This window comes from Leopardus geoffroyi, chromosome B3 (genome assembly GCF_018350155.1).
Source record: "Leopardus geoffroyi isolate Oge1 chromosome B3, O.geoffroyi_Oge1_pat1.0, whole genome shotgun sequence".
Taxonomy (NCBI): domain Eukaryota; kingdom Metazoa; phylum Chordata; class Mammalia; order Carnivora; family Felidae; genus Leopardus; species Leopardus geoffroyi.
Window position 1 is genome coordinate 74,493,056 of NC_059337.1, and position 15,223 is coordinate 74,508,278.

Sequence of the window (15,223 nt, forward strand, 5' to 3'; positions counted from 1 at the left end):
AGTGACTTAAATGTTCATCAGTAGGAGGCTGGCTAAATAAATTATGGAATATCCACATAATGGAATACTGTACAGCTATTTTTAAAAGGGAGAGAGAGAATAAAGTAGATCTATTGTGTACCACTCAGAACATTTTCTAAGAATGTATTTTAAGAAATGAAAGAAAGGTAGAAAAAGGGAGAAAGGAAAGAAGCAAGCAATTTGAAGGACAGCATATACAGTGTTATTCCATTCATGGGAAACATTTTTAAGGGAAAAATATACGTAACTGCATAGAAACTTCTAGAAGGATACACAAGACCAGGAGCTATATGGGGAGCAGGCAGAAGCATAGGGAAGAGTCACTTGTTTACTTTTCACTTTAAAACCTGTCTCTTTTTAAAATCATGAACATGTGTTATTTTTATAATTTAAAGACTAGATATTTAATGATTAAAACAACAGTGCACTGGTGCTGACAGTAAAATTCCAACTCAGAGGAAATTAATTTCTATGAAATCTGTCATTCCCCAACAAAGTCAGAAAAATGAAGCATAGCTATTCAACATACACAGCAGGTTGGCTTGTCATGACTCACTCTGATTTCACAAATGGAGATAAAAATGCCTACCTTACCAGATTAGAAATGGTCTACAAAATGTATAAAAAGCACCAAACACTTGCCACACTTAGTAAGTGTTCAGTAAAGGTGGTTGTTATCCCACAGCCCTCCCCTGCTGCCCAGTCCTGACTAGTGTCAATGACCAATCGAGGATGATTATTGCAAATGGAAGATTTAAATTCCATCCCAGGTGGGGGCACCTGGGTGGCTTAGTCTGTTAAGCATCCGACTTTGGCTCAGGTCATGATCTTATGGTTCATGAGTTTGAGCCCCACATCAGGCTCTGTGCTGACAGCTCAGAACCTGGAGCCTGCTTCGGATTCTGTGTCTCCTCCTCTCTCTCTCTGCCCCACCCCCCACCCCCACTTGCGCTCTTTCTCTCTCCCAAAAATAAATAAACATTAAAAAATATGTCAAAAAAAATTGCATCCCAAGTGAATGTCAGCCCTCGAGGAAGATCAGAATATACTCCTCAATAATGAAGGCATTTCCTCAGGATCTGCACATGGTATTGATGGGGTTTTGGAGTGACTGGGGATTGGAGCTGCCAGCCAAGAAAGAATTCTTGAGCTGTCTTTGGTATCAAAAAGGTGATTTTATGAAAGCACGGGAACAGGACCCGTGAGCAGAAAGAGCCTCACTGGGGTTGTGAAGAGTGACTGGCTATATACATACTATGGAGTTTGGGGAGGTAAAGGCAAAAGTGAGGTCTCCAGAAGGACTTTCATATGCTAAAGAAGACTCCTGAAATACCACAGGCCTAGCTATTGTCAAGCTAAGGTTGTTTTCCCTCTATCAAGGCATTAACATTATGACTGTAGGGGGTGCCTGGAGAAATGCTGTACCCCATATTGGCCTCAAAGTAATTGTCAATGGGCTGCAGGTTAAAAGGAAATTTAGTTTTATGTGCCATTTCCTTTTGCCTTTGTTCCCCACATCACTACTGGGGCTCCAGGAAACTGAGTCCATATTGATGAGGGAGCATAAGGCAGGCTGAGGGCAGAGTACAAGCTAGCATCCCCCCCTCCCCAGTACCTCCAGGTGGGATATGTGTGACAACTCCTCAGGCACTCCTGGCTACCCAAGAACAAAGCAAAGGACAGAAAACAGATGGTTAAACTATTAAGAGTCTCCATCAGTTTACAAATATTTTAGGACAATGACAAAAATAAGGGGGGGCAATCTTATCAATAGCCGAAAGTCCACGAACTCCCTACTGTCTTAATATGAAGGCTCTGCCAGAGGGAAAAACAACCTTAGCTTGACAACAGCTAGGCCTCCAGTAATCTGTGAGTCTTTAGCATATGAAAATCTCTTTGGAAACTTCCCTTTGGACTTTACCTCCCCCAAGTCCATAGTACATAACCAGTCATTCTTCACAACCCCAATGCAGCTCTTTCTGCCCACGGGTCCTGTCCCCATGCTTTAATAAAATCACTTTTGTACCAAAGACGTCTTTAAGAATTCTTTGTTGACCATCAGCTCCAAACCCCCACCATCACCCCAAAGCCCCATTAATAGGTCTTGGAGATTAGCCTATTGATAAGATTGCTTTTTTTCTTATAATTTACTAAGATATTTGTAAGCTGATGGAGACTCCTGTCCTGCATGACTGTGATCTCTATCAGTTAACCGTTTGTTTTCTCCTTTCCTTTGTTCTTGGGCAGCCAAGAGTGCCTGAGGAAATGTCATAGGTATCCCACATGGGGGGGGGGGGTAGCTCTGCTTTGCCCTCAGCTTGCCTTATCCTCCCTCATCAGTACCACCTCCATACATACAAAAGCAATCCCATTGCCTATTAAAGTTCCCCATTTAAAGAGACTCCTACACACCCATGTTTTTCCCCCAAAAGATTTCCTGTCCCCATCTCCAACAAATCAGCTTGATGAAGAGTAGCAGCTAGAGACTCCCACACTCCTTGCCTTCCCTCTACCCTTTTCAGTTCACGGATCCTCTCGCTAATGTCCCAAAAGAAATAGTGCCAGAGGTCATATATCAACCCTGACCAGACAAGGAGGGGTCATGTGATATTCACCAAGTTTCCTGACCAGAATTCTCTTTTCAAGACCCTTTGCTCTTTGAAGTATGGTCTCCCTCACTCTCTACCCAACCTCAGCCCCTCTGAGCATGAGGTGAAGAGAGATCAGATATGCCCTGAAGGCCTGTCCCTTTGAATCCAAAGCCCTGAGAACCCTTCTCCAGTCCTACATACCCTCCCCACAGGCCCACAGGTGGAGAGCACTGGGAAGGGTTCCCACAGTGCATTAGCTCTGAACAGGGGAGGAGGAAGAGGAGTGTCACGCTATCCAGCCTCTGTCATCAATAATTCATGAGGTTCAGACACAGGGGCACCAGTCAGAGAGTCAGTTTTCCCCGGGCATGGGGAAAATTAGACGTAAGCTCTCTTATCTCATCAGGATATGCTGAGTACCAAAGCTGAGTACCGCAGCTGTAGCTTCTTGGTTGAGGAATATACTATAAATCCAGTGAGTGCCTGATAGATCACTCGCTACCCATACATCCCCTTCTGAATGTTGAAATCCTTTATTAGCTGCTCTGCAGAACTATACATATACTAAGTGAATCTCTAGCAAGCATGAATTCTATTAAACAGCGATCACCAGAATTTCACAGACGAGGATTCTCTCTCCTCTAACTGTATGGACTGACACAGAGTTGCCAAACTGGTGATTTCACCAGATAACAATACATTTTTCAACTTACCCATCTGCTTTCATCATCTTTTCTTAACAAAAAGATGAACCCCCCCTCAAAAAAGGAGCAAAATAAAGAACTATTAAATTAAATAATATTAGCTTTATGAAACTCACTATATTATCTTTATTTGTCTCAATTTGCCTTGAACGAGTGAAAACTTTGCCATGGATCAGCACATCTCAGCCTGGCATTTTGGAGGCCACTGGGTTAAACCAATTCAGACACTAACACTTGGATCTGTTGGGGCCTTTGTACAGCATCCCACAAGCCATCCAGATTTATTAATTCTCCCAGACACCCAGAAGGGAGATCATTTCAGCCTGCTCCGCAGAAGGGTGGGGTGAAGTCTTGGAACAGAATTTACAGCTAGAGAGGACTTTATTCATCATCTCCTCCAGCATCCTCTGTTTACAGATGAAGAGCCTGGCCTGTAGCAACAATAATAATTACTCTATGGTGGCAATAATCACTATGTGTTTAGTAGTTTCCAGTTTTTAAAGTGCTTTTACATTCAATAAATATTTGTTGAACTAGGATGGAGGCTAAGACCAGGGGACATGGTGATTATGGAGAATTGAGTACTCCTGAGTTTGTATTTCCACCACTGGCTGGGAGATCCTCTCACCTCTTGCTACCACTTAGGCCCTGTACAATGGGGCAGTCCTCTTACGGTAGAGGGTATGAAAAGTCCTGTCCAGTCAGGATCTTTTTCCCTGCATGCTGGTTACCACAGTGATCAGAGTCAGCCCTCCAGGACTGTGAGCATGGAGGAGACCCTGAGCCAGTGTGAAGTGCTAGACCCAGCCCAGCTACTCCTCCCCATCACATCTGTCTCCCAGGCTCTTCCACCCTCATCTGAGACCCTCACCTGGTGACTCTGAGAGGACCACAGGCTTCACTTCCATGGGCAATGTCAAAGCATTTGCCCTCTTGTGAGCTATCACACACGTAGACTCAGACTTTCTTGGAGAAGGAGGTCCATCTTGAAGTTCTGGGAAAGAAAAGCAATCAATTCAAAGCTCTCTCCGCCACCCCGACAAATAATAGGGTCAAGCAGATAGGGGTGGAGAGCGTTGCCAAGGGTGGGGAAGTCTGTGCGGAAGTCTGAACGGGCCCCTGGAGGAAACCCTGGCAGACAGCACTGTTCCACAGCCGCCGAGGACGGCGGGGCGCGGCGGCCGTGCGCCAGCAGGGGGCGCCCGCAGCCACAACCGGCTCCGGGTGTGAAGGGCCCACGCTGAGCGGGACTTGCCGGGCGGGGGGCGGAGAGCGGGGCGGGGAGCGGGGCGGGCAGTCACCTATCCTGAGAGGCGCAGAGCCTTCTAAGGTCCGGCGGCCATGCAGCAGGCGAGGCTGCTGCTGAACTGCTGCGCGCCGGCGTGGGAGTCCGTGCGGAAGGCCAGCTCAGGGATGGCACGCCGGGGCCCGCTCGCCAATAAGGTGGCCCTAGTAACGGCCTCCACAGACGGGTGAGTGCCCGGGCCGGAGTCTCTGAGACCCCCACTATCTGGAAACAGGTACTATCCCCTTGACCTTTGCTTCCCGGCCCAAGTCCTCAAGCGTCACTCCCGGGAAGAGTCCGACCCCAGAAGAAAAGAACCACGTGGTCGGCCTGCAGCCTGACCGAATCCTCCCCTTCTGCCAGTCTCCTTCCACTGTTGCCTCTGGCTCAACTGCGCCACCTCAGTACTGCCTGCATAAATCCAGTGTCCCAGTAACTCCGGGCTCCCCCAATCAAACGGCCCCCCCTAGAGTCTGGGAAGACCAAACACCAGAAATCCAAGACAGTCCAGATTTCAAAAATCCGGTCCCTCTGCCTCCATCAACTATGGAAATGTTCCAGACTCCCCATTTGGAGCCCTTCACCTAGATGGGACACAAGACCCATGCGTCCAGGTTTTTGTTTAGCTCAGTACATTTTGCCCTTGCCCAGCCTGTTTCTCACCCACCGTTCTTGTCTATCCCTGTTTCTCATCCCCACAGGACTTTGCTAGATGCCAGCAAATCTAAAATGCAATGTATGCGAAATGCTAATAGCCAACAGTTGCAAAATGTGTAACTCTTACTCCCAGGAGAGTATTGTAAAAAATTTACATTTTTTTACTAGAGACCCACCCTCTCACATACACCCCAAAACATAATTAACAACAGAATTTTAAGATGATGTAGACTAGTAAGGAAGGTATCGGGGGGGGCAGGGGCTCTTTCGAGTGAGACCCTCTAATCATTGAAGTGGCTGTTGCTACTCCCCTAGCTCATTTCTCTCCCTTCAGTCCCTACAGGGCATGGGGACTGTCACTGTGAAGGTGCCTGTGGAAGGTAATGTCAGTGCCTGGGAACGTAGCCTGACAGCCAAAACCATAGGAAAAACAAGTAAATGAGTGTTAAAAACATGTGAAGCATGTCCATCTGTATGGTAATGGCTATGCCATTAGCCCTCTTACACGTAAGGTAGACACCAGGTCATACAGATGGAGAGCTGGGCATTCTGACTCCAGGGCCCATCTCTCAACCATTTCCCCCATACTGGCATTGACTCTCTCTCTGCCCATAGGATTGGCTTTGCCATCGCCGGGCGCCTGGCCCGGGACGGGGCCCACGTGGTGGTCAGCAGCCGGAAGCAACAGAACGTAGACCGGGCAGTGGCGGCGCTGCAGGGGGAGGGGCTGAGCGTGGTGGGCACCGTGTGCCATGTGGGGAAGGCCGAGGACCGGGAGCGACTGGTGGCCACGGTGAGCAGCAAGGGTATGGGCAGAGAGCCAGGAGGTGGCAGAAGGGAGCCAGTCTAAGCTTACTTCCCTGCTTTCCTAGACAACACTGGTGTGATCCAAGCCCGCATTATTAACTAAAACATAACCATGCGTTATGCACCAATCCACCAGCACATTTTTGTGTGCCTTTCTATTATGTCTCTGAGAATCATCCCATCCCAGTCAGAGAATCAAAAACCACTCTAATGTTTCAACTCTGCATCATCCCTTGGGTCCCCCAGAAAGCCAGCTGGTCCTGGGTCTCCAGTAGTTTCCAATCTAATTGGGCAGACGAGAAAGGTAAATACAATCACAAAATAGATGTTCCCACCCTTGGGCCAATAATCAATCCCATGATCTTTAGTTTATAGATTCGAGTGCCTTCTCTAGGAGGAACCCCACCATGTTTCAACCACCTACTGTGTGCCATTCACTTTGTTCAGAGCCTTCATGGGTTATCTCTAAACCTGACAACAACCCAAGCAAGGCAAGGACTATTCTCCCTGTTTTGGAACATTCAGAACATTCTGCTCTGAAAGCTGGAGCGACATCCCAAGTTCCCACAGCCAGTTAGGAAGAGCTGTAAGTCAACCCAGACCAGCCAAGCTGACTACAGACCACCAGGCATTTCTCCATTAGCATCAGGTCAGGCCTTTGGTGCACAGTTGGACTTTAGTCTCAGAGAAAGTGTCTAAGGGGTACCTGGGTGGCTCAGTCAGTTGAGCATAAGACTCTTGGTATTGGCTCAGGTCATGATCTCAGGGATCATGAGTTTGAGCCCCGCCTCAGGCTCCTCGCTGACAGCACAGAGCCTGCTTAGGATTCTCTCACTCTCCCTCCCTCTCTGCCCCTCCCCTGCTCGCATGTGCTCTCTCTCTCAAAATAAATAAATAAACTTGGAAAAAAAGAAAAAGAGTCTAAGCCAGTGTCAGAATTGGTATTTGGCACCAACCTTCCAGCTACCCAAGAAAATAGGAATATCTGGCAAAGGAGGCCACTCTTCCGTCAGGCTCAGGGCACATGCTTTATTCCCTAGAGTAGAAGGGAGAATCTACCCTAGATGGAAAGTAAGGGATTGTGTGAACAAATAGGAAGGCTGGAAGAAATAATTTGGTAATCTTAGAAGAGGGATACCTTAAACAATGGTAAACCGTGATATAATAGACCATATAAAGTCATTCCATTTTTAAGGAACCATCTGGCAGATACTCGAATGAGCATTGGAGAGAGCCAAATGTGTGTCCAAGAAAGTCACCTTTCCTGGAATAGGCTGCTGGACAGTGTCTGAGATTAGGACCTTGATCCCAAGGGTGAAGGGAGCCATCTAGAATCCTGGGCCAGTTGCTGACTGGCCATATGAAATGTGCATAGCAATTTAATGTCCAGATCCTGTCAGGGAAACAACCTCTCACCCTGACCAGCTCCACTTAACCAGTCCTACAGCCCTGGCTCAGAAGTGGGGTTTGAGCTAGACCTCGAGGAGGGCGTGAGACTGGATAGATGGAGTTGGGACAGGATTTCAAATGACCCTGCAAAATGAGCAGCCAACCAAGGAGGGACTGAAGGGTAGAGGGAGCCCTGTGAATTCACAGCAGAGAGCATAGGCTCAGGAGTGCTGGTGGGAAGGGCAAGCGACAGGGGCCTCCAGAGCTTGCCAAAGGTGCTTGGATGTTCTTGGAGGAAATAAGAAGCCACATGAGGTTTGAGCAAGATGAAAATGGTTACATTTTAAAAAGATAATCTGGCACTGGTAAGAGGATATATTAGAGTAGAAAAGACTCTGAGCCAAGGATGTTAGCAAGGAAGCTGTTTCTGTCATTCAGGTCTGGAGCAGCAGCAGTGGGACCAGAATGGATATGCCCAAGAGACCTCTAGTGGGAACCAACCAAGATTTTTTTTCTTCCTAACCCAGTGTCAAGAAATGGGAAATAGGAAGGATGAGTCAAAAACAACTCTTCGGTGGAGAACAGGATAGGGTACTTGTTAGCAATCTGAGATGGGTTCTGCCTGTTAAGAACTGTTAGCCTGCATTGGGAAAAGCTCCTCCCTTAAGGATGGTTACTATCCAGCAGCTTCTAAATCTGCACAGCGAAGCTTCTCAAAGGTGTGGGGAGCAGAAACTAGATCGGCTGCTTCTCCACTTGATGGTATTTTTTCTAAAAAATATATCTATCAGAAAACAGCACCCAACTCCTAATCACTTCTGTGTAGTGATCACACAATTTAGAACAGGCTTAAGAGACACCTGGGTAGTCATAATGCCTTTCTCATTAATCTTCTATGGTTCTCTGTCTGTTTGGGCAAAACCTAGACTTCTCCCCTCTCCAAGCTGCTAGGCTTCCCACCCCCAACATCCCTTTCTAGCTTATTCTGCACTTTGCTCGTCCAAAATCCATAGGCGAAACTTACACAGAGCCAAAGCAGGTGGCTGGGGCCTTGTGCCGGGACACCAAAAGTTACAGAGCACCAGATAGTATTCATACTGATTTTAAAAGCTTAGGTGGTTTTAAATTTTGTTAAATTTACATGTTGACAGCCCAAGCATTCCTTCAGCAGTGTAGAAGCAACTGAGCTTAGCACCTAGTTAGCAAGAATAATTAGTTAAAACGGGAGCTAGCAGATGGTACACATTGTTAATAACACCCCTCTGTGCGCCAAATCATGAAGCACAAAGTTGATTGAGGGCCCGTTTAGTGCTGCTCGCCCAAGGCATCAGAATTGCCCATTCTGGGCAAATGCATCGTCTGGTTTCAGAGTCATGTATTGTTGGCAGATTCTGTTTGGCCACTCATTACTCTGGCACATGCCTTCGCCATCTACTTACAATTTATTAGCGAGGTGAAATGTTCCCTTTCTTGGCTTTCCCTGTTTAAATCTCAGTTTCTGCCTTGAATCTTCCATGCCTGTAAGCCAAAAGTGGGGGGGGGGCGGGGAGAGAAAATGACATCATAACCAAGTGTGAAACCGCTTTAAACCCAAGCTGGTACCTTCCCCAGCGTGGCTCCTGGGTAGTCAGTTTCATAGAGAGCTCAACTCACTTTCAGAGGACTCTTATGTATTACCTCTGTGGTAGAAGGGATGCTGACCTCAGATCTGCCCCCACTAACTAGCTTTGTGCCCTGAGCAGAGCACTTGCCCTCTCCCAAAGTCCCAGGGAGCAGGCCTCCTGTTCCTGGCCAGCCCTCTTATATCATTACTGAGAAATTCACTTCCCTAGACTACAGTTTGTTACCTTCACCATGAGGACACTGGGCTGGGTGGTCTAAAGGCCCTTCCAGGGGTGACTTTCTGTTGGCCTATTTAAAACCGTTTCTCTATTCAAGTAGGTGTGGACAGGTTGAGTTTGAGATAACGGTAACTCAGTCAAGGAGAACTGGACAGTAAACTGGAGAAATGGGGCTGGGACTGGGTGTGAAATGAGAAAGCGTCTAGAAATGGATTTTGAGGTGGGACTGAAGAAGCCATGAGCATCGAGGAGCTCCCCAAAGGGAAAGTGTGAAGAGTAAAAGGTCAGCAGCAGCCCTAGAAGTGGGGGCAGGAAGAAAGAAACTAGACAACCTGAAACATTTAGCGGCAGAGCTTAGGGTAGCTTGGGAGAGAAATGTTTCATGAAAAAGAGACATCATTTTGACATCATTTCATTCCTAAGAAGGAATTCTTCATCAGCATTGATAAGTGCACCTCCCTTACTGACCTGCAGTCCTAATTCAGACCTTACTCCTCCTTCTAGGCTGTGAACCTCCATGGGGGCATTGACATCCTAGTCTCCAATGCCGCCGTCAACCCTTTCTTTGGAAACATAATGGATGCCACCGAGGAGATGTGGGACAAGGTGAGAGGGGATTAAAGGAGCAGGGGACAGGCCTCAGAAAATGGCCAGAACAAACTCAGTCTGCTTTTAGAATTCATTTGTCAAGTTCACTGTAAATGTGAGGAATCCTTGTGATTTGCACACACCTGGAGTGCACCTGGTAAAGGGCAAGTGGGGGGTGGCTTCTTCTATCCTTGCCCTTCTTTCATTTCTGCTTCTCCCCAGTTTTGTTCTTCCATTTGCTCCTTGCTAGCCTTCTTGTGATTCATTCCCCAGCTCTCTCCCCCTACATGCTTATCCAGGCTCTTCCTGGTTTATTTCCAGCAGAGACATGGCAACTATATGCCAATAGCTAATACACCTAAACTTATCCACACCCCATTCCCCTTTCCAGCTTCTAAAAAAGAACTATTTCTCATTAGCTGGAAAATGTTAATAGCTGCTAGTTAAGTGAAATATCAATTCTGGTGAAATGACCTAAGTTACCGCTTTATAACTTATAATCTTGGCAAAAGACCTGTGCCCTTTTCTTCTTAACTGCAGTGTCAAGAAAATCTGAGATCCAGATGTCTAAATTCAAGTGTGGAATATTGGTTTTAATGTGAGCGTGTATAATTATATTTGTGATATATTTCACACACTACAGTTTTTAATTATAAAGCCTTAATTAAAATATTTGTCTTTGTTTACTAAGGTTAATATTCGCACATGATTTGGAAATGCTAAATTTTTTATGATCTCCCATGGTTTTGCTTTTTACTCTGATGTCATCAATAATTTCTCAACACTGAAGTTTAAGGATACTAAAATATTATAGTTTGTTTATCAGTGTTTCACAGACATAAAGACCAAAGTGCCAAATGCTCTTCAGTGACTCAGTTCCTGATTGATATTCTTTAAAGTAGAGAAACATCTTTCATGAGCAGTCTGAATAAAGACCACATGAAAATCAGTTTTAAACCAAGTAATTTTTCTTTTTAATTTGCATTTTTTAAAATGTCACAGTACATCAAATATAAATTCAGTGGTTGATCCTTGATTAAACTCTGGATTTTTTAAATAAGGACATTTGGGGAGACAACTGGGGAAATTTTATTATGGACAGCGTATTAGGTAAAATCATTATTACAAATGTTAAATTTCTTGGTGTGATAATGGATGGTAGTGTGTAAGAATGTCCTTATTCTTTGGGAAAAAATGCTAAAGTTTTTACTGATAGAGCATTGTGATGACTGTAACTTATCTTCAGTGGTTCAGGGGGAAAAAACTACATAGATACACAGATAGGACAAATCGGGCAAAATGTGATCAATTGGTGAATCTAAAGTGTACCTTCTGGATATTCATTGTTTTTCTATTTCAACTTTTCTGTAAGATTAAAATTTTCAAAATAAGAAGTCAGCATGGGGCACGGGAGAGGAATATCCCAGCAGTGCCTAGAACTACATAAATGAGGGTTATGCATTTGTTTCAAATTATGGATGCAGGGTTTTGACTGTAGCTTGTGCTCCAGCTCCTGCAAAAGTGCTCCCGTCATGATCCCACTTTCCAATAAATATCCAGCCAGACAGTCCATCCTGGAGGGCCAAAAACATCTCACTCCTTAAGCTCAGAAGCCAGGGAAATGCTAAAACAATCCCGAGTGCCCAAGGTCAGGCCACATTTTCCCTGAGCAGCATGGCCCACTCTGGGGCAGGTCCAGTAAGCCAACCCAATTCCGAGTTCTCCCTAGTTGGAAGGAACACAGAAAATCCAGCTCAAGTCCAAAGCAGCCCTGTTAATATAGGTCAAATCATACTTGGCTGGTTAGGAGACAAGAAGAACCAGGTTCCTTTCCTTCTCACCCGAACCTAATGCATCATTCTCTAGCTGAATAAGCCGGTGAGAGGTGCTTTTCCCCAGGCCTTGGCCTCTGTACTTGTATGGTCCAAGTAAACCATCTGAGCTCTGCACCAGGCCCAACAAACATCCCAGGAACCCTGCTATAAGTCCTCCTTGCCCTGCCTTCTCCAGCTCTTCCCTCATGCTCTTTCTCCTTCTCTCTCTGTTTCAGATTCTGAACATTAACGTGAAGGCCACAGCCCTCATGACAAAGGCAGTGGTGCCAGAGATGGAGAAACGAGGGTACAGACAGTGAGAGGGAGCGTGGATGTGATGGACCTCATATGGGCTGAGGGCCAGGGTTCCCATTGGGAAGAGGTTCATTCTCTTCTTCTTCCAGAGGCGGCTCAGTGGTGATTGTGGCCTCCATAGCAGCCTACACCCCATTTCCTGTAAGATCCCCCCTTCTTTGCTACTTCCATCCCTCCCCAGTCCTGCATTTTTCCACTCCCCCAGTGATCCTAATTAGTATGTGTCCCCTTTTGGAGTCACACCACCAAGCCCCCTCCCACAAAATAGATGCCTTGCCCCCACAAATCCTAACCTAGGGGCGGGTTAGCCACAAGACAGTTTTGTAGCTGGGGACCCTCCCTTATAGGAGATGCCCTATTATCTACTGCACTTGGTCCTGTCTTACTATAAGAACCAAGAATGAACTGTAAACAAAGATACTAATGCATTGTCTCCTTTCCCCAGGGCCTGGGCCCCTACAATGTTAGTAAAACAGCCTTGCTAGGCCTCACCAAGAACCTGGCCAAAGAGCTGGTCCAAAGGAACATCAGGGTAAACTGCCTGGCACCAGGACTCATCAAGACTAGCTTCAGCCGTGTGGTGAGGACCCCTGGGACCCCTAGGGGCATCTTCCCAGATGGGGAAGCCCAGTACCTTCCGCCCTGATCCCTGCACTTTTTTTGACATTCCCCCCCCCCCATACCAGCCACTGGTCCAGATCAGACCCCACATGCGCTTTTCTTGAGGTGTGCACTAGAGACAGGAATTCAGCCTCTGCTCATGCGGTTTCGTTTTTCCTTAAGTGGATGAGAACTGGGGACACCCAGCAACAACCTCACTAGCACCTGAAAAGAATGGAACAGAGGAGGGAAACAACTGGGAACTGAGGAGGACTAAGAAGTAAAAGGGTGTCCTCTACAGCCTTCCTCTCAGCTGACATAAGGGTGGCACTTTCTCCTCTCCCTGTCCTCTTCTTCTGCCACATAAAGAGATGTCCCTTTTTCCTGCAGTTTTGGATGGACAAGGAAAGGGAGGAGAGCATAAAAGAAACCATGCAGATAACAAGGTAAGACTGTCACAGGGGAGGGTTAGGAAGGACAAAGACAAAAGTTCCAGTCCTTCACACAGCCTACAGCTTGCTGTCTTTTGGTCCCACAGACAACATGAGCGTGCCCTCTTCGGTGGCACACACAGACTTCCCAAGTCCATGAACACTGTGTCACTATGGTGGCATGTGCTAGGGATCCACCTGCATTGCAAAAACCAAACACAGGCATCTGGGTTTCAGCAGAGCACCATTCTGAGAAAAACCCTGACTCCTCTTTCCACCTGGGTGTTCCCTCCATCTCTGGGCATCCCTAGCACCCAGGGACCAAGACCAAGACCAAAACCCTGCTTTTTAGTTCCCCTTGAATAAAAAGCCATGTTTCCAGAGCTCAGGTTGATGATCCTACAATCCAAATAAAAGGAATGAAGAGCTTTACTAAGTCCCAAAACTCCCCTTGCTAAGAAAACTCGCCTCTTCCCCATAGGGCTAGCCAAACTGTTCAGGTATCTTTGTCTGGTTCCCTTTCCTCTAATTTCCCTGCCTCTCTCCAGCTTGTGGCTTCTGGAAACTCTCTTCTCTTTAGCTTCTCCATCTTGTTCTCTCAAGAACACATGCCAGCAAGGCCTACTCTTTGCTGGTCCAAACATTTCAGATCCCCTCAGGTGCACCCAAAGCTGTTCTGATGTCAGGCATAAGCTGCACGCCTACTTCACAACTCACTAACAAGTCAGGGCATTGTCATCCTGGAGCCTCAGTGAATGTCTACACCCATGCTTCTTGATCTTGGATGTGCTTTAGAATCAGCTGGGCACTTGTGAAACTACAAATGCTCAGGCTCCACTCCCAGAGATTCTTTTTTAATTGGTCCAATATAGGACCTAGGCTTTTTTTTTTTTTTTCCCTTCGCGAGGTGAGAGGCCAGGGTGGGGAGGAAGTTAAGCCTCCAAGATGATTATAGTGTGCAGCTATGATGGAGAACCACTAATCCAGGCCTTCTAAGTTTGAGGTACCTACTCTACCCCCACCTCTAGAGCATTCTTTGGTTAGGTTACAGTGTTCCCTAACTATGCAATCACTGATACAGACACCGAGAATTAGCACATTCTCACAAAACAAACCTGACTTTAAGGGACAAAAACAGATTCCTGAAAAAGTTGTCTGTGAATTGAAGCAATATAAATGGAATCATTTTAAACAAACCATTTACTGTCTTACAGACTACCTGACACTTGAATAGTATACACACGTGTGAAACAAAATAGCTGCTCACCAGATTATCTGTATGACTTTGGATCGTGGTGTCCTGATTCTCTAAAACACAGAGTGTCTCTGTATTATTTGAATATAATGTGTGGTGGTTTTTACAGCATGCAGTATTTAGGCAGTATTTATTATGACAGCTTATCTTCATGGTAACCCTTTTTGATTGACAAGAAGCTTATACACTGGTCCTGATAAATCATCTGATACTTTTTGAATAAGCACATTCATGCCCTGAGGGCCAGGTCAGGGGGTCTGGCCTGTTTGATATTTACTCCGTTCCTTGTTTCTCTTATTCCTCAGGATAGGCAAACCAGATGAGTGTGCAGGCATCGTGTCTTTCCTGTGCTCTGAAGACGCCAGCTACATCACTGGGGAAACAGTGGTAGTGGGTGGAGGGACCCCATCCCGTCTCTGAGGACCTGGAGAGAACTCACCAGGGCAGAAATTGGGCTCTAACTCCTGAGTACTGTTCCAGCACTTATCAGTCTTTCCCACCTCTGCCTAATATACTGCTCACCTTACACCCTGCCTCACCCCCAAAATCAATTCTGCCCTCTGAAAAGATCCAGCCTTCCTTCTGGTCAAGGTGTGGTCCTATGAGGATTCACCCTGTTGCTGTAGCTTTAGATAAAGACTTCCCCTGAGAACATAGGGCAGGCCTGCTGAGAAAGCTGAGTCTACCTTGGCAAAAACTAATATTTTTTTCCTGGGCATGGGGGAATTTGAGGGAGATGGGATTGAAGGAACCCGGGTGGAAAGAGCAGTTGGAAAATCAACAACTTGCAAAGGGAGGTGCAAATAAAATGCAGATGACTGTATTGCTTTGAGTAGGTGTGTTCATTTGTCATTGCAGGGTACATAGATGTGGTAGCCAAGCAGAGATTGAGTGAGCTACAACCCTGGATCCCCTTAATCCTCCT

At 46.4% G+C, this 15,223-nt stretch overlaps 1 protein-coding gene across 2 annotated transcripts; it reads left to right on the plus strand.

The window, feature by feature from the left end:
• The first annotated feature begins 4,586 nt into the window (after positions 1-4,586).
• Positions 4,587-15,121, plus strand: LOC123583432 (dehydrogenase/reductase SDR family member 4-like). 2 transcript variants are annotated; one of them, XM_045450490.1, is made up of 8 exons: positions 4,587-4,788; positions 5,874-6,051; positions 9,800-9,901; positions 11,934-12,004; positions 12,102-12,153; positions 12,458-12,592; positions 13,003-13,058; positions 14,604-15,121. In XM_045450490.1, the coding sequence occupies exons 1-8, from the start codon at positions 4,658-4,660 to the stop codon at positions 14,716-14,718; spliced, it is 840 nt and encodes a 279-aa protein (XP_045306446.1). In that variant the 5' UTR covers positions 4,587-4,657; the 3' UTR covers positions 14,719-15,121. The 2 variants fall into 2 exon arrangements, with proteins under 2 accessions (XP_045306446.1, XP_045306447.1); XM_045450491.1 differs by lacking the exons at positions 11,934-12,004; positions 12,102-12,153 and having other exon boundaries at positions 4,623-4,788.
• The last annotated feature ends 102 nt before the right edge of the window (positions 15,122-15,223 follow it).

Excerpts from the sequence above, each read along its gene's own strand:
- LOC123583432 (XM_045450490.1), top strand. The coding sequence starts at position 4,658 with ATGCAGCAGGCGAGGCTGCTGCTGAACTGCTGCGCGCCGGCGTGGGAG. Across the intron at positions 9,902-11,933 it reads CCGAGGAGATGTGGGACAAG|ATTCTGAACATTAACGTGAA; the intron begins GTGAGAGGGGAT and ends TCTCTGTTTCAG. Across the intron at positions 13,059-14,603 it reads GAAACCATGCAGATAACAAG|GATAGGCAAACCAGATGAGT; the intron begins GTAAGACTGTCA and ends CTTATTCCTCAG.